Here is a 24,940-nt window from a genome sequence, read left to right on the forward strand (position 1 = left end):
GAAAGCAGGGTGGGGTCCTTGGCCAGCTTTGGTTTGAAAAAGGGTTATTGTATGAAGAATAAGTTGTAAGGCTGCTATGGCTTAGATGAGCCCCAGAGGGGCTGTGTTACAGGCGAGCTCTCTAACTCATGGGCATGTTGGGAGGCTGTGGTGTAAGAGGTGGGACCTAATGAGAGATTTTAGGTCATAGAGTTTTGCCCTTGAAGAGGACAGTGGGAACCATCTCTTGCTTCTTAGCCACCATAAGGTAGGCCACTTTGTTATACCATTGATTCTACCGCCATGGCTGCGTCACCGCAGATCCGAGGGTTATAGGAATGATCAGTTATGGACAGACACTTCCAAAACCGTGGCCAAGAGAAGTCCCCCCTGTTTCTAAATTGACTCTCTCTGATATTTTCTAAGAGTGACAAGAAGTTGATTGGCCCAGAGGCACAGCAGGGAAGAAAAGTGAATGTTTGTAAATGGCTCTTTTCTCTAGGTGGCAATGATAGCTCTTCTCCCTAGATGTCAATGATGGCTCTTCTCTCTAGGTGACAAGGATGGCTCTTCTCTCTAGATGGCAATGATGGCTCTTCTCTTCTCTCTAGATGACAAGGATGGCTCTTCTCTCTAGATGACAAGGATGGCTCTTCTCTCTAGAAGGCAATGATGAAGTATTTTCTGGATTGGGAGAAGCAAGTATGGCTCATTTCTCAATCCCAGGAAGTCACTGGCATTCTGTCCCTATGACTCGAAGATGGCTTACCTGTGATTTCTCCTTTATGGCACTTCGGGGGCTTCGTATCTGGAGTTGGGAGGGGTCCTTTGTGGATTGTGGTCAATGAATATCATCTAACATGTTTTTTGTCTCCAGACTGAACATCCTTCCACTAATGATTCAAAAGGCATGAAATCCATCCACTTTACACATGTTGTGAATACTCCCAACACGCTTCCCTCCAGAGCCGTGGGGGCAGTGTTCAGAGGGAGAATGTGTGGTGAATGTTACAATCACTTGTGTCGTTCTGTTCAGAGATTCCATCGGTATCAAAATCACATGCTAACCCATGTGTGTGTCCTCCTGAAAATGTTGTCTTCCCCTTCCACCAGGAGATTCCAAGTGCATTTTTCTTAATGTTTTTAAAATTAAGATCTTCCCTCCCCTTGGCTACTTCTTTTTGTCTTTGCTGAAAGTGCCTCGTGTTACTGAATAATCAGCCGTCTTATTACCCGAATTAACTGAAGCTTTGTTTGTCTGTTGCAATTGCTCTGTGGATATCTGGCACACGTCGCCACGTTCTCACACTACCGCTCCAGTCAGCAGTGAACTGAGAGATCTGGTTAGGTAAAATGATATGTATCAGATTGGCAATTTTGAAAATGAAGAAAATTTTTAGACTTCATCATTGAAGATTCAATGGTGCTTTAAAAAATGCTTTGTGTGTGTAACCATTTTGTTTGCATTTCTGCAAGTGCGCCACACTCATGTGCAGCCTGTGGAGGCCGTTAGTGGGTGTTGGAGCCTTTAGAACTGGGACTGCAGATGATGCTGTGCCCTGGGGATGCTGGGAACCTACATGTGTCTTCTGCAAGAGCAGCCAGTGCTCATAAGCATGGAGCCACCGTTCCATCTTCACAATGGTCCTTCCTAATGATCTATTTTTTTTTTCTTCTGGGAAAATATGGAACAATTTGAAAATCTGAGTATGGTGGATATTCTTCCTGACCCTGGTCATCAAGCCTTCTTTGAGGTGTTCCAAAGCCTGTCTAACTTAACATACAGGCCACCAGGAGCATATGGAGTGAACAACAGCCTCTGGAGGATATAAGAAATTACTCATTTGTTTTGCTTGCCCTGGCATGTATGCATAATCAAGGCAAGCAATGCCGAGTGTTTATTTTGACTTCCTTCCCGTTTGGTTTAAATTTACCACCCACAGTTATCCAAAATACAGAACCCTGTGTGGGACCAGCGTGTTTGTTTCGCTGTCAGACTGTGATGAGGCACAAACACGACTGCACTCGAGTATTTAGGATCACACAGATCAAATGTCATTTCATTCTTACTAACAATATCAGGGAACATTCAAAAGCATATTCTCTCAGTCTGCCCTTGCTGTAAAGTTGATAGTTGCACTTTTGTATAGTTGACCACCCACTGAAGCCAAGGCATGTGAAACTGCTGTCCACTAAAACGGGCCTGAAGGTCGCATGGGACCCACCCAAAGATGCTACCAGTAGACCCGTGGAGCATTACAACATTGCCTATGGGAAGTCATTGAAAAGTCTTAAGTACTTCAAGGTGAATGCGGAGACAAACTCCTTCCTTATTGAGGACGTGGGTAAGTGACATGCTCTTCACAGCTAACTGTGTGTCAACATTCGCAGCTATGTTCTTGGGATAGCTGTCTGCAAGACAGCGTGTGACTGGCCCAGGCTACCCGAGAGTCTTTGGAAACAGGAAGCCAAGTTCTGAGACTCATCACAAGGTTATTCTTTGAGGCTTCACCATGAGGCCTTTTGGTTTCACCCCAGGCTTCTTGCCCACACATTTAACTCAAGCCTTCTTAGCCACAAAACAAAATAGAAAGTTTTAGTGTTGGAATGTGTTCTGGAAAACATACTGCTCCTTTATTTTTTGGTCTTACAGAAACTTGACTATTCGATGGTTTAATAGTCTGATGTGAACATTTCCCCATTCATCAGCCTTTTAATAATTAAGTACAGCTGACCCTTGAACAACTCGGGTTTGAACTGTGTGGGTCTTAGATGTGGAGTTTTTGGGGGGAGATTTTTGACAATTGGCAAGAAAGCTTACTGAAGAGCTACAAAGCCTAGCAATGCCATGAAAAGGTTGGTTGTGTAAAAATGCATAAAATATGTAAATAACTGAATTATATCCGCTACTATACTATAATATATGAATCTGTTTAAAGTTAGCATTTCTCAATTATACACACAAACACTTAGAATCACATAGAGCACTTGTCTCCACTGGTCTTTACTGTCAACACGACACAACCTAGAATCATCCAAGAGGAGAAGCTGCCAAGCTCATGTTGGCCTGTGGGCATGCCTATGGGAGACTGTCTCGAATGTTAATTGATATAGGAGGACCCAGTTCACTATGGGCAGCAACATCCTTAGGCAGGTGATCCTGAGTCATGTTCAAAAGCTAAGTAAGCCCCCCAAAGTGAGTCAGAGAAGGAACCAGCAAGCAGCTTGTTCCCCAATATTTCTGCATTGAGGGCCAGCTTGGGTTCCTGTCCTGATTTTCCTCAGTGAGGGAGTGTGACCCGGAAGTGTAAGGTAGACAAACCCTTTCATCCTCTAGGTTGCTTTGGGCCAGAGTGTATTATCACCACAGCACCCCTTATCTTTGGGGGATGTCTAAACCTAGGCTGCAGGGTTAAATCATGACTGCAGAAAATGAACTCTAGTGATGTCAGCCACATTGAGCTGTTCAGCTCTCCGGTAAATCAAGCATCTCAGTTAAAAAAAAAATTACCTTGTCACTGTGATTTTCATTCAAATGATACATAGGATACAGGAACAGGTATCACTTGACTCCTGTGGTCCTCAAGGCATCCAGGCAGCAGTGAGCTCTTAGTAGCTAAGATTTTGGGAGGTCGAAGTTCTTATATGCAGGTTTTCACCTGCACGGATTTTGGGACCCCTAATACCTGAGTTGCCTAAGGTCTACTGAAGCATGCCGCCATGAGGACACACAGAAGACCAGGCATGTGGACGGCATAACCTTTGCTGAAAGCAGAACTTTACTTTCAGTTGATTCTGGAAATTGGGAGCATTTTAAGTCTTGCCTCAGTGTGCACTGTCTTAAAGGTAGAACACTAGGGGTTCTGGACTCTGGCTTAGAGATGCTGCCTCTCTACCCTCCTTTCTTTTGCTAAGATGCCCACCATCATGGTAGATTATAACTTTGAGATTGGGCATGAGGCCATGAGGGTGCCCCGGAGCCAGCTGGAGAGCACAGGCATCTCTTGTGCCATGGTAGATTGTGACATAAATTCTAGTCCACCCCTCGGCATTGATGCCCTGGCTGAGTCCCTGGACTTACCTCTTCCTCGCCTTCTGCTGGGGATCACTGTGTTCTCTGGGTAACTGAACAGAAAGTGTATAAAACAGATATTGCGGTATCCAGCTTCCCTATGGCCTGCTGCCTCCAGCTAAACACACAATCCTTTGAAGTAATGTGGCTCCAAACCCCCAGTCCATCAGCGAGGTTAAGTGTAGATGCTATAAGACCAAAGGCATGAGCAGGGCTGTATTTGCTTAAATTCTGGGTTGTTGTGATTGCTGTAAACAAGAAAAATACACGACAAAGGGCTGTACCACCCACTAAACAATGTCTCCCAAGTAAATGATGAGTTAACTGGACGGGAGTCAGAGACATGTGGCCTCCATTGCTGGGAACTTCAGATGGGTCCAGAGCAAAGAAAGCCTGGCAAAGCCCAACTCTGTGTTCTGCTGAGTCCCAAAACAGTTTCCCATTAGCTCGGCAGGTTGTGCCAGACCCTAACTGCCACCAGCTCCTACCAGAGAGAGAAAAAAGTCATGCTTGAGTATAGCAGGTATACCAGATGGTCTTGAACTTCTGGTTCAAGGACTGAAGGAGGTTTTGTTTAAAAGAATGCTCCTGACCTTGAGAAATGCCATGACCACTCACATTTTCAACAGGGCAAACACCCGTCTCTCCAACCCTTCCTCTCTCCCCGTGCTCACAGACTTCAGTCTCCTTGAGGAACTGCTCCCAGCTTACCTGCCAAAAGACAATCATTCATTTTGAGGAAAATTGGTGTTGTTTAGTTTTGAACACTCTGAGTCTGGGATGTGTCCTCTTCATGCTGTGGCCCTATTGGTTTGAATCCCAGCAGCTTCAGGGGATCAGCCAAGGAGACCTCTACTACCTGCCTTGACCCTGAGACCAAAGTGAAAAACCAAACCTAATTATTTCGAGATTAGCATTTTCAGAATTCCAGGAAATATTTTTTTAACTTTTTTTTTTCTTTTTCAGTTGAAGTAGTCAAAAACCACATGCAGACATAGCCCGGGGAACATTTTACTGTGAAAAAGAAAAATTCCATGGAGCTTTATGTAGAGCAATAAAGATTTTATGAGTTTCATTGATATTTATTTATTATTTTTTTCTGGATCTTTCCGTCTGGAGCATCCCTGTGCAGTGCTAGCAGTGTTAGTGTCTGTGCCACTGTGCTCAGGAGGTACCACATGGTCAGAGAGTTCTAATTCCTCTGCTGCATTAAAAACCTCCAATCTGTCATCAATGGTGCAGGAATCCGGGTTTGTTACACTTGCCTGCACTTTGTACTAAATGTGGCTGATGTTCTTAGGGTCAGCCATGCTTCTGCTCTCTGAGGAGAATGCTAGCGGTTTTTAGAAAAAACAAAGAGAAAGCTCCTGTTGGGCTTCTGTATTTGGTGGTAACCGGTGAAAGTGAGCCGGTAAATGGATGAAGCCTGTGCTTCTGGAGGCTTGAGATGGCGCTTTGATGTGAACCGTGTGTTTCAGAGCCGGGGGTGGTGTACTTTGTGCTGGTTACTGCAGAGAACCACAGTGGAGTGAGCCGCCCCGTTTACAGAGCTGAGAGCCCACCCGGTAAGTCTGAACTGAAACGGGAGGCTGTGCTTCGCTGACTAGCCTGGGAGAACCCCCTCTCCTTGCGTCTTCACACCAATAAAAACACAGAGTGATTGGCCTAGTGAGAAGGTTCTTTGGGTAAAGGCATATGCCACCAAGACTGACGGCCTGAGTGAGTTCAATCCCTGGAGCACACCCGGTGGGAAGAGAGAACTGACTTCTGTAAGGTTGCCCCCTGATCCATACATTCACAGCGTGGAACATACACCCCCCAATCCATAAGTAGAACTTAAAAATTAAAATTAGAAAGATTAAATGACTCCCAGACAATCCACATCATCGGCAAGACCAAAGCTAGAGAATCAGGAGAGAGGGCGTCTCTCTGTGTGTGTGTGTGTGTGTGTGTGTGTGTGTGTGTGTGTGTGTGGTTTTGGTTATCCCGTTTTGGGAGTAGTTTTGGTGCAGTTTACAAACATTTTGTCTGATGTTTTTCAACATGGCTCAACTAGCCTTGCAACCACTGTGTTGTCCCCAAAGCTCAGGTGTAGAGTTGCTCACAACCTGAGAATACCCTTCTGAGAGACCATTTGACTAGTCACTAAGGACGTTCTGAACTTCTGAGACTCCTGCAGACCTCATTTCTAACTATCCAGTTGCATTTCCCCAATTTAGGAGGTGAATGGATCAAGATTGATGGTTTTCCCATTAAGGGTCCAGGACCATTTAATGAAACCGCCACAGGTACTTCACGCTCACTTGGCTCGTGTCTTCGCTGAAGCCACATCTCCTAAGAGGGCTGTGGCTCTGTCACACACATGCACTCACAAGCCTTCATCGTGTTCCCATTGCTAAACTAATGCACATGCTGGTGGCCCAGACTGCAGCTGGTATTGTTTGTGGCTTCCTGTTCCTTCCCGTCCCCATGTGGGCAGCGTCTGTGTTTACATCTGGAGATCGTTACCCGCTAACAAGCAAATATGGTGGCCGAGATGGTAGAACTGGCCCAATTAGAAATTTTATAGCCTTTTATCTGTGAACAGCATAATTGACTATGACCCTTTAAAACAATGGCTCCCATTGGCTGTTGTGCGTCAAGTCTTGTACTTTTCTTGGAAGACTCTGGAATATTTTGTGATATGCCAGATCCCTGCCTTCCATCTCTGCTCCATGTTTGCGTGTTTGTGTGTTGTCATGTGGACCTCAATGTTGTCTGGTTATATTGTTTTAATTATTGAGAGAAGAGTAGCTATTTCCTATGAGCTGTTACTTGCAGACATTTAACTGATGGTTAAAAAAGTAATGCACAAGAATTCAGTTATTTCAGAATGTGGTTGGGTGATAGCCCAAATGCCGCAGCGCCAAGAGCTAAGTGTTGTTTCTGTGTGCCATGTGCTGGAACACATTGACCTGGAGGTGAGTATATGCTGAGGCTGATGATCATGATACGTTTCTCAAATCGGTATTTCTGGTGGAGACAGTTGTCAAAGTCTTTTATACAGGTCATGGGGGTGGAAGAACAAAAGAAGGAGCTAAAGAAGCTGACTTTAGGGGGAATTCGTAGGCTCTTCTTCAAGTATGCTGGGCTCAAGGCAGGGGTGCTACAATGGAAACATTTTGTAGGTGAGTAGAGATGAGGTGCTGAAAGCTGGAAGAGGGAACAGCAGTTAGATATGGTTGGGGAGTCATTCTGCAGAGTGAAAGTTGAAGTACAGAGATTATGGGGCTAGGAGAGGATTGGGAGAGAGAAGGGGGACAAAGGATCAACGTTGGCACACACTGGCAATATAGTAAAGCCCTTTATCTGCAGGAAGCGTGTTCCAGAGACATGTAGAACCCGAAATCACAGATAATACCAGATTCTCTACACATCATGCTTCCCCCTCTGTTCACATACCCAGGACACTTAGACCTCCTAAGTTAGGTGCACTAAGACTTTAACACTAGCTCTAATAAATAAGAAAGGTTTAACAATGCACGATAACAGCAATGTGAATGTGACTGCGCTCTCCTTTCACTCCTAGAGTAACCTACTGTACTGTATTTACTCTCTTTCTCAGGGCAGGAATATGACCTGATCAATATGGTTAGATAAAGTAACACAAGTTAGGCATTGTGATCCTAATAGGAGGATACCATATATCAGGAGATGTTACTAGAACAGAAGTACCCAGGTAATTGCAGAGACAATTTGATGACTCAGAAAGTTCCTAGGTAATTATCAAGAGGGCAGCATGCACACAGTAGACACCCTGGATGAAGGCATCATTTGAATCCAGGGCAGGAGGGAGCGGGACAATGGAAGTGTTCATTACACTTTACAGAACAACGAGCATTTTCCTTCTGAATTGTTTATTCCTGGAAGTTTCCACTTAATTTTTTGGAGGATACAGTTTCTTACAGATAATTGAACCTGGGAAAGTTCAGCTTCGCATGGAGGGGGCTACTGCACACGAAAGACAAAGGGCAACATAGAAAGGATGTTTATTTCAGACGTGTTTTTCCTGAAGACACACATGTAATCAAGTAGACACACATATTTTACTGACTGGTGTACATGTCTTATATTTGAATCTCATATTTGTATTTAAGTGTTTATTTTATACTTTTGATCTGACTTTAGTTTTAGAACTAAGAATGTTCTTGCTTTTTTCATAGATAATCACTTTCTCCGGCCACCTTTAATGGAAGTGTAGCATGTATGAAATGTCGATGAGTACATGTCTTCACATGTATGATGTGGCCTCCCAAGTGTTACAGATTCAGGCTCTGGAATCAAAGAAACTCATGTTCTAACTCGTTGTTGGTTTTATGCACCATGGCATTATTCGGCTTCTTTCTGTAGGAGCTTTTGGATCTGTGACTGGCAAAGCTCTCTGTTAGAATACAAGATCTCCATTTGCCATTCATAATGAATAAAAGATACTAGAAGAGGTTCTTAGCTGAACTTGCAGCATATAATGTAGGCCATTCCTCAAAACACTAACACAATAACGCATGGTATCCAGGGAGCACAGACTCAGAAAATGTTACATTTCGTTGTCAATGAAGATAGTGCCAATTTGTAGGAAATTGTCCACGAGTGATTGTTGTGCCATCTATAGCTTTTGATTTTGAGACTTAAAAGAAATAGCCATTCCTTGTTCACGGCCATGGTTAAGTGGATAACAATTCGGTCAAACAAAAGGGGCATTCAGAATGGTGCAGGTCTGCATACACAGGAAAGGATTTTAAACCGGAGATAGATATGTGACCTCAGCATCGGCACTCGGCGAGAGGCCTGGCAGGAGTCGGCTGGTGCTCCAGCTGACAGCGTCTGGTGTTCCACCAGTGCTCTGCTCTGAAATCAAGGAGAATCCATCCTTTATTCTGCTGAAAACAGGATTTCCACTCAAATTCCAGAAGGCCTCCTGGATCCAAGGCTGGCTTAGATCTATCAGATCCAAATATTCTTTATTTAAAAATAGAACTTCGGTTGTTAATCGATTCCTTCAGTGACTGTGGCTTTGCCGTCAACAGACCCAGAGGTCTCTAACCTGGGGGACAAGATGAACAAGGAGGGCTCGTTGGCATGGTGTGTACACACTAGTGGGAAATAAAACCAAGAAGCAGCTAAGTGAACCACAATGCATCAGCCCAGTGTTGGCTGGGGCTGCCACCGATGGGGGCAGGAGGGCTCGCACAACCAAATGTGTTTCCAATGGTTCTGCAGAGGTCTGAGAGTAAAGTGTGAGCAGGTTTGAACCCAGATAATTCTCTGTTTATAGATGGCTTCCTCCTCTTTCTGTCTTTATCCCGACCTCCCTCTGTCTTACACCAGAGATGGCAAGCATCTGTGGACCTACACCCTTCTTTCTGGAAGAACACCAGTGTGGTTGGATGAAGGCATACCCTGATAGCCTCATTTAAACTAGATTATCTCTTTAAGGACCCTATACCCCAATATAGCCCCATCTTGAGGTTTTGGGTTTAAGACATCAGTATATGAATTTCAAGAGGACACAATAAAATAATCACAAATTATTAAAAATAAGCTGTAATCTTGAACAAGCAGACGGGAAGTCTGGTGATGAGATGGTATCATCAAGCTGAGATGGAGAAGTAACATGAGGAGCAGGAGGAAGAAGAATGTTCTAGAGACTCCTGGAGGTTGGTCAGGACAAGTGACTCTGAGTCTGTTCGCTCACCCAATATGAAAGATTTGGACTCAGAAACAGTAGACTAAGCAAAACCACAGTTCCTGGCCGGTAACCTTGGCTTCTTCCCACCCATCTGAACATTTCCTCTGTTTTTTTGTGCAGAACCCGCCTTCTGGGATGTCACCTGCCTCCCCTGCTTCTCATCCCAGGGAAACAATGCCACGAGTCATTTGTTTTCTACAACACTGGTTTCTTATCATTTATTTCAGAATTCTTCCCTGCTGTCTCAACTTTCCCAGCAGCTGGCTCCAGAGTAAGCAGGTCACACAGAGGCAGACCCCTGGGGTCAGGACCGTGCCAGGTCCCAGTTTTGACAGTGAGCAGCCCGCGGATGCAGCTGGGCCAGTTACTCTGCATTTGCCGAACTTTCAAACTGGAAACCATGCTGCATCCTAGTTAAATTTAGTGCAGAATATGCTTGTATTTATTTTAGTAATTTTTATGGCTTTCTACAAATCTAATCTTCTGTGATTTTCCCTCAAGTCGTGGAGCTGAATGGGATCCAGAACTGAGACAAAGTCTGAGTTTAGCTTTGTGACGTCTTTGCATTCTATTTCAGTTATGCAGGCTGTTTATGCTTTCAGTAGTTCAACGATAGCTGGATCTAAGTTGGGTGTGGTCAGCACCATTCCTTTCTGGACACTGCCACCAGCACTGTGGTCCAGACATTCCCTTTGGTTGTAGTCACTGGCCTTTCATCTGCTCCCCGAGTCCAGCAACATGAGGGCATACATGTGGTAGCAAGTCTTACGCATCAGGCATCCTGGGCCGTATCAATCTCCAGGATGATGAGCCATTTGTTAGCTCCAGCTCCTAGTTTCCAGCTGCTAGGTCTTGTCATAGATGCAGAGGCAGGCTAAAGTTGGTCCTTGCTCAGGCTGGAGTTCTGAACTCCTCTGCCTGTTGGCAGGGTTTCTTGTTTCTTCTATCCCTCACACCATGAACTTGCTTCCAGACTTTGTCAGGCCCCAGTTCTGCAGGCCTTCCCCTCGGAAGAGTCCAGAGGCCACCACGGGCTCGTTTCTTCTCTGCTTCAACTCAGACAGACACACACACACTCAGATTATCTCCCCTCTTTGCACTGCCTTCCCTGGTCCCTCCAGGACCACCCAGCTGCTTGGTGTTTCCACTTTGGCCTCTAGTACCCTGGAAGAGAAATAAAGAGTTCAGCCAACCTGTGTTATCTCCACCATCCCAACTGTGTTTCTCAGTCTGGGCCCTCAGTGCGGCTTCAGGGCACCTGTCCGTCCTTACACGCTTACCTTTTTCTCTTCCAAGATGGCTGTCACAAAAGGCAGCCATGCTCATTAGCTTCTCTCCTGGCCTGTGTTCTCCTCCCTCCTGCCAGGTGCTTTGGCTTCTACTCCCCTGGGAGTAAAAGTGATTAGGTGACACACCCTGTTGTCCTTAGGTGACTGACATCTCCCCTTCTCCCTGCTTTGGGGAAAGCTGAGTCTCTTGAAGGCTGATTTCTTTCACAGAGTGCCTTCGAATCACAATGAGACTCCAGGGCAAATGTGGGATTAGATTTCACTTTGGAGCCTTCCCTCCAGCAGCCTCCCTGAGGCTGGCTCTAAAGGTTGACACACACTGTTGCACAAATAATTTGACACAGAAATAGCTTAACCATGAAATCATAAAAAACCAGTTTACACTCTTCTTACTGTCTTGCTTAGTGGTTCTTTCTTTTGTGGCTGAAGCAGAATGTCTGAGGCTAGATAAGTCATAAAGGAAAGAGGTCTGTTTTGGCGCATGGTTCTGGCCATGTGAGTGGCTGTGCCTGGCCAGGGCCAGCGTGCCTGAAAGCTGGAGAGCCTGGGTTGTGCTTGCTCATGCAGCCTCGAATGAATGTTCTAGAAGGACCTCCATAGTTTAATCAAAGCCAGCATTTGTTTGGAGGCCAACACCTGTGGGGTACATGCTGCTCTCTGACCCTGTGTCCACTAAAGGTTCTGCTTTCAAGAAGTCGGAAAGTGGAAAATAAAATGCATGTTTGGGATTGCCATGTTCCGGTGAGGGTGGCCTGGAGGGCATTTTCTGGGATCCCTGAAAAATACTTTAGTCTGGAAAGATGTGCCTCCTTCTTATCAAGCTCATCATAAATTGCAGTAGGATTTTATTACAAAAGGGGGACTAGCTAAAGGCAACAGGCTGAACAAACCAAGCATTTATTCAACAAGATCAGGTCACCCATTTTCAGAAAACGCACGTCTCTCTCTCTCTATTCGCTCTATTCGACCGCTAGATGAAGCAAATGCAAGGAGACTTTGATAAAACGATTTCAGAGAAAACCAAACCAAACCTTTGAACAGACACATGGTTTTCCCTAGAATACTTCACATGGGTCCCTCTTAGGCTCCATGGTCTAGGATGCTCCCCCTGCACTGTCCTGAGAGACCCAGCACCGGCTATTAAAGTCAGGAAAGAATTACTGCCATCTTTGCTTTTGGTGGTCCTTGTGAGCTGTCAGGAAGTGTGGCTGGAAACTAACATGCTACCGGATGGATTCATGGCAGGTGTGGGGTCTGACTCACCCGTTAGAAGCAGAGGGAGCCTCCACAGCTGGCTGCCCTGAGAATGTGGATGATCCCTTCATCTGTGATGGGGGGAATCAGGCCAGAAACAGGATCCAGTAGGCTGGACTTGGCAAGGACTAACCCTGAGCTCCTTTTACGAGTGAGGTGGTGATGGTGCCATCAGGATGGCATAGATATTAGCATCTGGCATTGATTTCCTGGGTGCATAGATAAGCCCCTGCTGCTGAAGATATCAGCTTTGTCTATTTAGTGAGAGTCCCAAGGAAGGCCTGAGACTCATGAAAACGCGGACACACCCACACAGGCAGTTGTGGAGCCTCTTGAGCCTCGCCATACTATCAAAGGCTCCTTCACTGGTCCATGCAGAGTTCTCTACTGTCAACACATTGCAGTTTGTAGGTGACTTGGCATCTCGCAGCAGAGCAGGGTCTGATGATGTCATTGATAGAGCCTCAGATGGTCAGCTATGGTGGGGTCCGTAACAAAGCCACCAGCTGGCTGACAGGTCATCCTGACTGTGGTTTATGGAGTCACTCAAATCGGCCCCAGAACCTGAGCCCACAGGGTGGGATCAGGAACCAGCAAAGGCATGGGGAAAACTGCCCACCTCCAGTGGGAGTCCCCTCTCAACGATCAGGTACTAAAAATGCTATTTTTAATTGTAAAGCAGGCACCAACATTTGGTGTTGTGGTCTACAAAATTTAAACTCAACCTTGAGAATTTTGAGATAAGACAGATTGTACATCTTATCTCCGGGCTTTGGGGGACTGAGGGAATTTTATATGCTGTCCTGTGAAAATCTTGAGGACAATTTTTTAAGTGATCAAGTGCTGGCTGCGCCCTGAGTGGCCCCAGGATAGAGTGAGGTGTTTGCCTCTATTCCGGCTAGTGGGATACTGGATTTTAAGAACCAGTTCTAGGGTATAGATCCTAGCAGCCTGGTGGTGGTCTAGGGGGACACTTCTGATGACATCATAGTTTTCTGTCCTTGTGATGGGCAGGCTTTTGGTAGCTTCCTCATTTGAGAAAGTGGGAAGGCAGGGTCTCTGCCATACTCCACAGGCCCAGTGAGGTGGGACTAAAGGGCCCCATCGGGATGTTAAAGTTGGTTTGATGTCATTCATGAAGGTTCGTTGGCTTCTGTAACCTATAATGCTTTACCTGGTATGGATGAGTCTGGGGAGTACCAAGGTTATTCTCTCACCCTTCCCTCCTTTTCGTCCTGGTTTGCTTTTTAGACCACACCTTCCTTGTCCTCCTGTAAATGCCTTCCTGATTCCAGGCACTGGCTGACAAACACCGTTCTAACGTCTCTGAGGGTGGCGGGATGTCTGTGTGCTGTCTTTCTCTACTTCAGGTTCTGAGTGATTCCTTGGACAAGTCAGCCAATTGATCTATTAGCATGGTTGATGAGGAACTTGGCTCTTCATCCTTTGGTCCTTCCTTGGAGACCACTGGATACACCTCTAAATTAGAAAGGAATGGGGCATTGAGTAGACCTCAGTGGGACAGAAGTCACTGACTGACTTCTTGATAGGGAGTCATGTAGTAAGGAGCTGTGGGCAGACCTGCTTTTCATCCCGCCCGGTTCCCGCACAGCTAGCTTAGCCCCAGAAATAACAACATGCAAATTGTATTCATTTAAACACTGCCTGGCCCATTATCTCTAGAGAGTTAGTTACTGGCTAACTCTCACATCTTGATTAACCCATTTCTAATAATCTGTGTAGCACCACGAGGTGGTGGCTTACCGGAAAAGATTCAGCATGTCTGACCTGGTGGCTGGCTTCATGGCATCTACCTCATTTCCCTTCTTCCCAGCATTGTGTTCTGTTTACTCCGCCTACCTTATTTTCTATCCTATCAAAGGGCCAAGGCAATCTCTTTATTAACCAATGAGAAAAACACATAGAAGGCCCACCTACATCAGAGTCAGATCTTACAAATTTCACCAACAGTTTGTTTAAGTAGGTGTGTGTGTGTGTGTGTGTGTGTGTGTGTGTGTGTGAATGCAATGGACAGGGACTCCCACTGCACCAGGAGCATTCAGGAGGTGCTATGGTCTTCTCCCAGAGTGGCTGTTGTATTTGTACCCATGTGGCTACAGGGATGTGCACAGTGTAGTCCCTGGGAACTTCTGAGTATGTGCTACAGGACAGTGAGCTAGGACTACAGATCCAAAAGCAGGGCTCAGTTCATGCTCAGTGCCTGTTGCCATCCAGCTCCACAATGTTCCACTGACCTTTGCCTCTCAGTTTCTTCGTCTGTTATTGGTGGTTATTGGAAGGATGTGTTCTCATAGCTCCACTCCAAAAATAAAGAAATTAAGAGTCCTTCTTTTTAACTATTAAATAGTTGATCCTATTTAAGTATCACTCCAAACTCATTTAGTAAATAATTAAAACTATCAAGGTTATTTATTGGAGAGGACCCTGGCATTAAAGAGACTTTCAAGTATGTACAATTAGGTGCTGCATCACAGTGGGCTGTGTATACAACCAAGGCCCTGGAGATTAGGTCACTTAGTGATGCCATGGTCACGTTAGTGAGCATATAACATTGCACACAATGGAATCACCTGCATTTTCTAGGGTGTGTTTCTGTTGTTAATGACACACGACTGAGTTGTAAACACTAGTTACGTTGAAGAACTTTGTGAATCTGTTCAGAGATAGTTCAGGAGTCTGTGTGTCCGAATTCACCTAAGAAGAATGACTTCATGATGGATAGAAGCTGGTGAGGCAAATGCTGTAGTCAAAGCTATCCCAGCGCCCACTCTAGAACCCAGGCTGACCTTCAGTTCACTTCAGCCTCCCATGCGCTGGGCTTACAGACATAAGCTCTATACCCGGCTGTTATATTCAGTCTCAATAAACAAGAAACTGATGTAGTCAGAGAGTCCCCCAGATGTAGTAGATTTGATATAGACCCTGAGTCTAGCGTCTGGGTAAGCCTGATTAAAAACCTATCACATTTAACTAGCATAGAATTATACCCAGGCAAAGCAGCAAGTGGAATTTTTGCCCTTTTTCCCCCATGGTGTAAAGAAAAATTTGAGTCTTTAGACAACTTCAGAAATGGGCTGATTTGCAAAGTTGGTGACACAAATCAGGAGGGACAACCCTGTACTACCTGACCTTCTGGTCTACAGCCAGGTGGGTTCATTCTCTGTCTGCCAGGGGGACAGAGTGCGGCTGTCACAGGTCTTCTGTGACCCAGCAGCTCTGACTGTGACTTACCTGGTTCGGTTGTGCTAAGACTGATGGGTGAATATGTCCTGCCAATTCTGAAATGAATTTGCTCGCTCTGCCCTGGTGGGTGGGAGCCTGACTGTTCTCGGCAGTTGTGACTTCTTGATTTTGAGATAAAAGGTCTACAGAATTTATTAGAAAAATTCAGAGGGCTTTTGTAAGCCGATCGCACACAGTGCAGAGAGAAAAACTTAAATAATTTAATTGCAAATGAATTCTGACCGTACGGAATGTCTTCCTGATGCTTTAAGACTGGCTCCCCAGATGATCTGGGAAAGAGAGCTGGCAGCATACAGAATCCAGAACACTAAAGAAAAGAAAGTTCCAGAGTGCTTGAAAATCAAAGCCTTGAGAGAGAAGTGGCTGTGTTTGGAGGGGTGGGTGCTCTATTTTGTGACTTTCACCCACACTCCTGTTGTCCTGGGAATAACTTCTGGCCAAACTCTCTCTTTTCTACTCTTCTCTTCTCTGAAGGGAGATTGCATTTGATTTGTGTAGAGTCAACTGGCTGGGCATAGTGTGCCCACTCCTCGGGGAGCCTGTCTAGACTCAAACTCTTGCTTCACACTTGAGAGTAGTAGAGTGGAAGAGTGTATGGAGTGAGCCATGAGTTTAAACAGGTAGAGCACTCAGGATTAGAATCGGGGAATTCACATCTCCAGGTGACACTAAGTGGTCCTGTGACTTTATCTCTTTGTCCTTGGATATGAATATCTTCCATCCTGACCCTGAGGTGCTATGTGGACAACCAGGATGCAGATGGGAGAGGTTGTTGCTGACTTTAAAGTTCTATCTAACATAGTTTGTCGTGTTGGGTTATCAGTTGTTCTTTGGGCCTGGCCACATTCTAGGGCCCCTGTAGGAGGATTGGCGATGCTGGTGGCAGGAGCTGCACAGTACATCAGGACAGCTGCTATCTCTGCCACGGGGTTATGTGGTTAATGTTTGATAGCCACTACCATACATTGGAGCTCCAGGATGCACACCACAGCCAACAAACTTGTGTGGTCTTGACGAAGCTCCCTGCTCTGGGAACTCCATTCTCTCCCGTTTGTTGATCCTATCACTCCAGAATTCAGGGGTCTTTGGCTCATCAGTGCTCGGTGTTCTGCTAATGAGTGCAGGGGTTTCCGAATGAGAATCTATTCAGGGCTAAAAAACAAGTGCAGGCTGGGAGTGTAGGACCTACGCAGTAGAAAGTGCTCTCTCCTGGGCTCACTGGATCATTCTGTTGAATTACAAAAAGTTTAACCTTTTGTATATTGGGGAAAACTTCTGTTACAACTTATATGCCATTCTCAGATGCCTTTAAGGAAAGGTATCCAGTGGCTTGTTAAGCTGCTCCAGGCACCCACAAAGGCATGGTCCTTTGCTTAGATGGGTAACATTGGAGATGGCCATTTCAGAGTAGCTGCCAGACATGGCTGCTCACGTGTATGGATGAAGGTCACACTAATCATGGCATGAGTTCTCAGATCGCATCTGAGCTTGGAGTTTCTAGTCTAATAGAATTCGTGTAAATCGGTGCCGGAGCTAATGCAGATGACGAAGAAAGGATGCTTGGGAGTAATTGTCTTATACGATTAGAGAGGTGCTTTTTTGCTTAGGAGCATCTACAAATGAGGGCCTGAAGGTAATTCACTGTTAGAAGTGGACAAACATTGTGGTCACATGATCCACAAACCCTGGTTCCTCAACACATCAGTTCTTAATGCAGATACAAAGCTCCAAACACTGGCTGGTGTGCCCAGGACACACTACTTTGAGAAAGTTAACAATGGGAACATTTCATGTCTGTTCAAAATTTTCAGAAGTTGGTTTGTTAATAAGAAAGCCAGAGACCCTGGGGATACCTGCAATGGTGGGGCATAGCCAAGATTTTTCATGGGGCAGGGCTTACACAAGGGTAGGACTAGAGACTCAGGTGAAATCAGTTAGTCATTTGTTAAAGCAAGGAAAGTCATCTTTTCAACATGGCAGAGCAAAAGCCTCCTTTAGGCCAGTTACAAATAGCAGCTAATTAAGAACTCTCCACTATATTTTAATATCTACTGTTAGCTCTCACCGATGAGTATATAGCCTATCTGGCTGTAAGGGGGTGAAAGAAAATAGATGAAAAAGGACATTATAAAGCCTCCAAGATCTGTGGCTGGCAGCCCCACCACATGGAATGTTTTCATTTTAACTTCAGGAGACCTCTTGGCAGGAAACAGAAGCCTGTGAACTTAACAGAACAGGTCACCCAAAATGAGTGTGCTAAGCTCAGCTATTAATTGATAGATTCAATGTGTGCAGAGATTTCACATACATGATGTAAACCCCATGTGGTACATCATCTAATTGTTTCTATGTCATGTCCTTTTTAAGAAAAGGAAGTGCCCAACAAGCCCGTGCGCATGCGTGTCCGAGCCTCAGACGACAGGTTATCCGTTGCATGGAAGGCGCCACGCCTGTCTGGAGCCAAGAGTCCACGCAGATCTCGGGGTTTTCTTCTGGGCTATGGGGAAAGTGGCCGGAAGATGAATTATGTCCCACTGACCAGAGATGAGAGATCGCATGAAATTAAAAAGCTCGGTGAGTTTGAAATTCCAATGCTTCCGTCTCCAGCATTTAGAAGCTCGTTCAAGACAGAACACTGTCTTAGTTCTCCCAGCTATGATGATTATCCACGGTGTTAGCTACTTTTTTGCTTGCTGTGACAAGATGCTCCACTAAGGAAACTCTAGGTAGCAAGGGGTTACTCTGGCTCACAGTTGACGGGATGGAACCCAACACAGAGGAGAAGGCATGGTGGCAGGAGTGTGTAGCTGGGACTTCTTGAATCATGACAGAACAAGAAGCAGAGAGAACAGGAAGTAGGAACCAGCTACAGAATGTACAAGACTCGCCTCTGGTAACATACTTCCGCCAGCAAGCCTCACCCTGTGAAGGTTCCGCCACCTTCTGAGACAGTGTCAGCAACTTGGGGCCAAGTGTTGAAATTCATAAACCCATGGGGACATTTCTCATTCAAACCACATCTCTTTGCCCCATCCTGTCTTGGCCTTTATTCAGTGGAAGGATCTCTCTTCTAAGTTTTTTCGACACACAGAGGCCTTGAGCCAGGACACTTTGCTAGAGGTGAGATGTGGTGGAGAGGGAAAAATATGATCCTGATACCATCACGTTACTCTTCGCAGCTTTTTCTTCAACTCCCGAGACCCTGAACCCTGGGTCCCACTGAGACTGAACACTAGGACAACTGAGTAGACCTGCCAGGCAGGCTTCACTCCTTTCTTCTGGGCAACAGTAGCATTAGTTGTGGAGTGCTGGTGGGGACATTTGTGGGGATCAGGAGATACTGTATGGTCCATCTTATAGGTCATTACTTTTATTAGCAAACTAGAGGGGGGCACAATGTTCTGAGAAGAAGCTGTAGCCCCTGAGACTGCTGCAAAATGGAGGAAGTGCCAATGCCCCTCTCCCTTATCTAATACCTGGGCTCCTTTATATACCCTGCCCATGGGAAAGCCAGGCTACAGAGACTGAAGGGGTCAGGGTGGCCCTGGCAGCACATCTGTCTTGTGCTAGAACTCTAGTTGGAAAGCCCTTTGGCTCATGGTCTTCTGCTTGCTCTTTTAGCAGTAAATAAGTGTTTTGGTCTTCATGGTTCATGCCTCTTTTATTTCCTAAACAGTCAAGACTCAAGCAATGGAGAGGCTATGGCTTCCTGGGGCCCACTCAGAAGACTCTAGAAAAGCATCTGGTCTCTTTACGCAAGTGTCTCTTGGGCTCTTGCAAACTTGGTGGTGTAGACAGAGAAGGGGGAGGCTTGCATCATTCAGAGGCGTGGAGGCCGGAGATGGAGAGTGGCATCGTTGGGAACAGAGGCTGTGGTGGGGAGGAGCAAACGAGGCACCCCCGGCCTGTGCAGTCTAAGTGTAGCACAGGAAAGGGAGTACGGTGCCTCTTGCTTGGCACCTCTGTCGTAAAGGGTAAGTTCTTCTGCAAGATAGGTGAGGCGCACGCAGACTATAGGAAGTGGGAGTAAAGTCATGGCATGCAGAAGAGAGACTTGCAGCCAGGCCGTGATGCACAGTGCTTTGAGCTCAGGGAACAGCTTCCTGGAGACAGAGTTCTGGGAAGGAAGCCTGTGGCTTGCACTGCTGGTTTTCTCTGAGCACGCATCTGCTAAGGGCACACGTAGAGACCGTTAGGGCACCTAGGCAGACACTCCGACAGTTCCCCGGACGCCCAGGCCTGGCTCCCTGGATCATGCTGCAGTGTGAGCGGCTCAGATTTGGTCTGGTGAAGACCCTGGGAAGTGGCTATGCTCCTCTTCCTGAAGCATCCCAGAAGTCTCTGCTACATCAGACACGGTGTTCAGCTGCCTGCTGCACACCCCAGGAGAGTGTTTATGAAGTCCCTTGATTGGATGCTTCCAGCAGGAGACAATGGTGTGGTATTCCAGGAGACAACGGTGTGGTATTCCAAGAGACAACGGTATGGTATTCTTTGCATCCACATGGTCATCACAAGGAGGACTTTCTGAGCCATACAGAACCTCTGAGCTATCTCAAAGCCCAGCCAAAAGACACCAGCCAGCCCTCTCCTCCAGTGTCACAAGAAATGTCACGAGAGCCAAGGAAGCAGACAGAAGAATTCAGGCTGGGCATGCTCCGCGAAGAGCAGATGCAAAAAAGGAGACTTGGTGGTGTGCAACCATAGAAGAAGCTGGGATCACTCCAGTCCCTCATTCTTGAGCTATCCCTTTGCCCCTGGATGGTTCCATTCTGCATACTGTTCAGCTCTGGCTTGCTGATACAGACCAAAGTCTACCCAGTTATCCAGCTCAAGAGTAGGGACTCTCTTTGCAGATCCAATACTGTGGGGGAGTGCTGTACCCATGGAACACTTCATGTGAACGCTCAGAGGAGTCTTGCTCATATCAGACACTAAAACACAATTTGGCATTGTCCTGTCCTTCATGGCTGCCCGGTTGGTTTTTCTTCTCCTCAGTACTACACCTCTGCTCACCTGAAGATGATATGAACTTGTTCTTTTGCTGCCTAAACTTGAACAAGTTTGGACCTAAGGTGTATGTGACCTCTAAGCCCGGTGTGTAAACACAGGGTAGGCTCTTCCCAGCTTCTTCTACAGTATGTTAGCTCTTGAGTTGTCTTCTTGTGGACAGATTGGGCTTCTCATGGTGGGTTTGTGTGAGGAGAAGGGCCTCATACAAACAGGGCAGAGTGGGGAGAGGGTGAAGGGAATTCTCCGGGGTATGCTGTGCCCTGGTAAAGCCCGTCTTTGTGATGTCTTCTGCATTGTTCACGACAGAGATGCCACCATCCATGGGGCATTGCAGGAAGTGGATGCACACTGAGGAACCGTAGAGACACGTCTGCAACGCATCTCACCCCTAGACCATCACCAAACACATTTTATTGGTGGTCTTCTGTGTCTGGGAAATCCCTAGGAGATGTAGCGAGGCCAAAGTGATAGTTGAAGGAGGCCCCACACAGAAGGGGATGAGATAAACCCTGAGGGTGGAGCAGCCTCAGGACCACAGAAGGGAGAGGAGATGAGGTCAGGCCCTAGGTAGGAGTGGTAATTGGTAGAAGACAAACAAGTCTGGAGACCTTTGGGAAGATGCAGACTGGAGACCCTTGGGAAGTGAAATGTGGTACTCTGTTCTCATACATCAGAGGCTGAGAAATGAGCCAGCCAAGGACTGCATTGATGGGGAGTATATGGAATGCTCTGGGTCATTGGGTGGCGATGCTGCTGTCAGTTTGGAGGTTGTATCTCCACCCAGTATTCAATAACCAAGGCATAGAGAGAAGGGTACATTTAGTGTTGAATGCTTTCTGCTCTATCTCTGTGACGGCTGCTTAGGGCTCTCTCCTTCCTCAGCAGAAGTTAATAAGAGCCTGGGTCTCAAAGTTGTGTAGAACCGGTTGGAAGACCCAACTCCTCTGTGACTTTGGCAGTCACCTTACCTCTCTGAGCCTGACTTTCCTGTGAAATAAAAGGAAATTATTGGGATAAGGCAAAGTGGGCACGAAGACTGGCATGTGAAATGCTTAGCATAGTTGGGGCAGGGGCAGGAGCAGGGGAGGGGAGGCTCTTAGGCCAGAGAGGGTCCTGGGGAATGAGGGCACTGTCCCATGTCCTGCTCTTTGGTCCACAGCCTCTGAGTCGGTGTATGTGGTCTCCCTGCAGTCCACCAACTCCCAGGGGCAGAGTCAGCCCGTCTATAGGGCTGCCCTCACCAAGCGCAAGAATTCAGGTACGTTTCCAAGGATGCAATTGGTGAAGCCATGATCTGGGGTGGTTGTTGTGTTCCACATGGTGCTGGCTGTGATGGGGTGATGGGGTTGGTGACTTTCAAGGGCAATGAAGGGAACTATAGGGCAGAGTGTCAGAGGTACGAACACGTTTCTTTCATGCGTAGAGACAGGAGAATTCTTCGGATGAAGCCTGCTTCACCGAGGATTGTAGAGAGCTTAGCAGTACAGTGCTTTGCAGTGTTAGAGTGAGTGAGGCATCATGCCATGGAAAGGCCAGCCTTGCCCATCTGTTAGTTGTCCCTAGCGAGACACTGAACACAACAGGAGAAAGCGCAGGTGTACTGGACCAGCATGGAGGCGCACACACCACCGTAGCTCACCTTATGTAGATGAAATGGCATTGAGAGTAGGATGGAAACACATCGTTGTGGTTCACTGATTTCTCAATCATTGCGCACCTATCGAAGTATATTTTTCTCACACCCATTGACAGGTATTTGTTATAGCACTCGTACTATTAGCCCGTCACACACCTTTTTGGCCATGAGCCTCAGTCAGGGTGCTCTACCTCCTTTCTGCTGCTGTGGTAAACACCATGGCCAGAAGCAGCTTAGGACAGGAAAGGGTTAATGTCCCATTACCCTTTTGGGTGACAGTCATTCCTTGAGGGAAGTCAGGGCAAACACCTAAGCCAGAATTGAAGTCGAAGCCCTGGAGGAATACTGCTTCCGGCCCAGCCCCTGATTCCTGCTCAGCTAGGTTTCTTCTGCAGCCCAGGCCTGCCTTCCTGGGATGGGAACTTTGTGACTACATTTTTGATGACAAAAATAAATCCCAGCAAGAAATTGACAAACTTACCTCTATCTTATATCTGAATATAACATTTAATCTGCCTTGCAACCACATACTCCAAAATGTGAAGAACATTGATTCCCATGAAATTCATAACCATCGTTTAAAGCAGAATCTTTACTTCACGTCCCGATCTCTAAGGGATAGCAATGTGAACTCCCCCCATCCCCCACATTGCCTCATGAAAGTTTTACTAGTCTAAGAAATTTGCAGCATATCAGAGCAAGCACAGAGTTTCTTGCAGCGTTTTCTAAGAAGGTGTAGCAGCTCCTTTACGCTCCTCTGGTGCTGCTTGGCTGGTTAGCTTTTACAGTGAACTACTTACTTCCTAGAGAACGGTTAAGAAAAGTGGAGATCTCCCTCATCTTAGTTGGTGTTTCTATTGTTGCAGAGAGACACCTTGAGTACGGCAACTTGTACGAAGGGAAACACTCAGTTGGGGTGGTGGATGGCAGTTCAGAGGTTCAGCCCACTATCATCATGGTGTGACGTGGTGCTGGAGATGCAGCTGAGAGGCCTACATCTTGCAGGCAACAGGAAGCAGGCTCAGCATCACGCTGAGTGAAGCTGAGCAAAGGAGACCTCAAAGTCCTCACAGTGACACACTTCCTCCAACGAGGTCACACTTATGTCAACAAAGTTACACCTCCTAACAGTGGCACTTCCTTCAGGGAACATTTTCTTCCCACCTCTCTCCCCCAATACAGACAAAGTCATCTCTTAGCTTTCTGCTCATCTAGTTTGACCTGAATTAAACACAAGCAACTAAAAGTTAGGCAAGGCTCGGCCTGAGGAAGCCTGTAGAGAGCCTATGGTAAGAGGAGCCGTTTTGTGTACCCACTGTCATTCCAGAGGACAGTGAGCTGGATGTACCTGAAGATATCAGTGTCCGGGTCATGTCATCTCAGTCCGTACTCGTAGCCTGGGTGGACCCTCTTGTGGAGAAACAGAAGAGAGTTGTCGCGTCAAGGTAATACGCTTATTTCTTATCTTCATGTATGAGGAACACAGCTTCTCTGGGCTTTAAATGCATTCAGTAATTTCCTTTTTTAGCTTTGTAAAGATTTCCTTATTTTACTTCCTGTGCACAAATGTTTTGCTTGCATGTATGTATGCGGACTTGTGTACCATGTGCACAATTGGTGCCTACAGAGGTAAAAGAGGGCTTTGGATATCCTGCAACTGGAGTTATAGATGGTTGTGAGCCGCCATGCAGTTGCTGGGACCCAAACCTGGATCCTGTGGAAGAGCCCAGTGCTCTTAACCACAGACCCATCTCTCCATCCTGATTTCATTTTCTTGCCTGTGTGGGTGCCAACCCCTCTTTTGCTCTTGAATGTTCCAGGACTCTGTGGCAAGCTGTTTCTGCAAATCAAATAGGGCCTGGGAGTGTAATTCACAGAACAGAAATTCACATCTCTCGGGCTCCATTTTGTCTGTGTGGAAATTTCCTATGCTTGTTGTTTCCCGGCCTCAGTTTCCCTCTGTGCAATGTTCACGGTGAGAAGAGTCTTCTTGAAGAGTGAAGGCAGGATGGATTTTTATGTAGAGTGGTAGATGCTTGTTTAATGTTGCACACGTGGCTTCTCAGTAGACATTCGCTGATCTCTGGAGCATGTCATGTCCTGCTTGCTGTGTGTAACAAAGAGCACCTTTTCTTAGCTCACGATGTTGTGCTGGTCTGTCTTTTATACCCATCTGTAGTAGCAACAGACAAAACAATTTTGTCAAGTCAGAATCATCTTTATATGAGTTTCATGGTTTTCCAAACTGCAGAGAAACTCTGCGAATATGAGTAAAAAAATTTTTCTGTGTTCTAAGACTTGATAGTTTGTACAATCAAAAAAAAGCCAAAGATTTGTAGCCTGATTATTATGTACTGAGTTTTGAACCTGTCTACAGCAGGAAAGTGGGGCATACTTTGGAATATAAGAAATAAAGTGCTCTGATTATGAATGTGTATACACTGTGATCCGTAGGTACAGGATGGGCTTGACTGTCTGCTGGCGGAATGAGCCCTGTTGAGATGCTCAGAGGAGTCACTATGCTTCTCTGTCAGTATACTCTCCCCCAACAGGAAGCATTCATGATTACCTCTGGGATTTGGTTTCCCATGTCTCATTGAAAACCAGAGGAATCTAGAACTCTCTTCAGAAGAAATGCTTTATTCATTGTTGTGCCTTCTCTTCAGCTGATGCCTTCTCCTGCCATCTACACATAACTGATAACACTT

At 46.2% G+C, this 24,940-nt stretch overlaps 1 protein-coding gene across 1 annotated transcript in view; it reads left to right on the forward strand.

Moving 5' to 3' along the window:
* Positions 1-24,940, forward strand: part of Fndc1 (fibronectin type III domain containing 1) — a 91,490-nt gene that overhangs the window by 23,022 nt on the left and 43,528 nt on the right. The window contains exons 5-10 of the mRNA XM_085685466.2: positions 2,130-2,324; positions 5,530-5,616; positions 6,271-6,339; positions 17,951-18,157; positions 21,756-21,854; positions 23,560-23,677. Of these exons, the coding sequence (XP_085541592.2) occupies positions 2,130-2,324; positions 5,530-5,616; positions 6,271-6,339; positions 17,951-18,157; positions 21,756-21,854; positions 23,560-23,677 (775 nt within the window). The remainder of the gene's footprint in view (positions 1-2,129; positions 2,325-5,529; positions 5,617-6,270; positions 6,340-17,950; positions 18,158-21,755; positions 21,855-23,559; positions 23,678-24,940) is intronic.

Source organism: Myodes glareolus, chromosome 1, assembly GCF_982192425.1.
Source record: "Myodes glareolus chromosome 1, mMyoGla1.1, whole genome shotgun sequence".
Lineage (NCBI taxonomy): Eukaryota > Metazoa > Chordata > Mammalia > Rodentia > Cricetidae > Myodes > Myodes glareolus.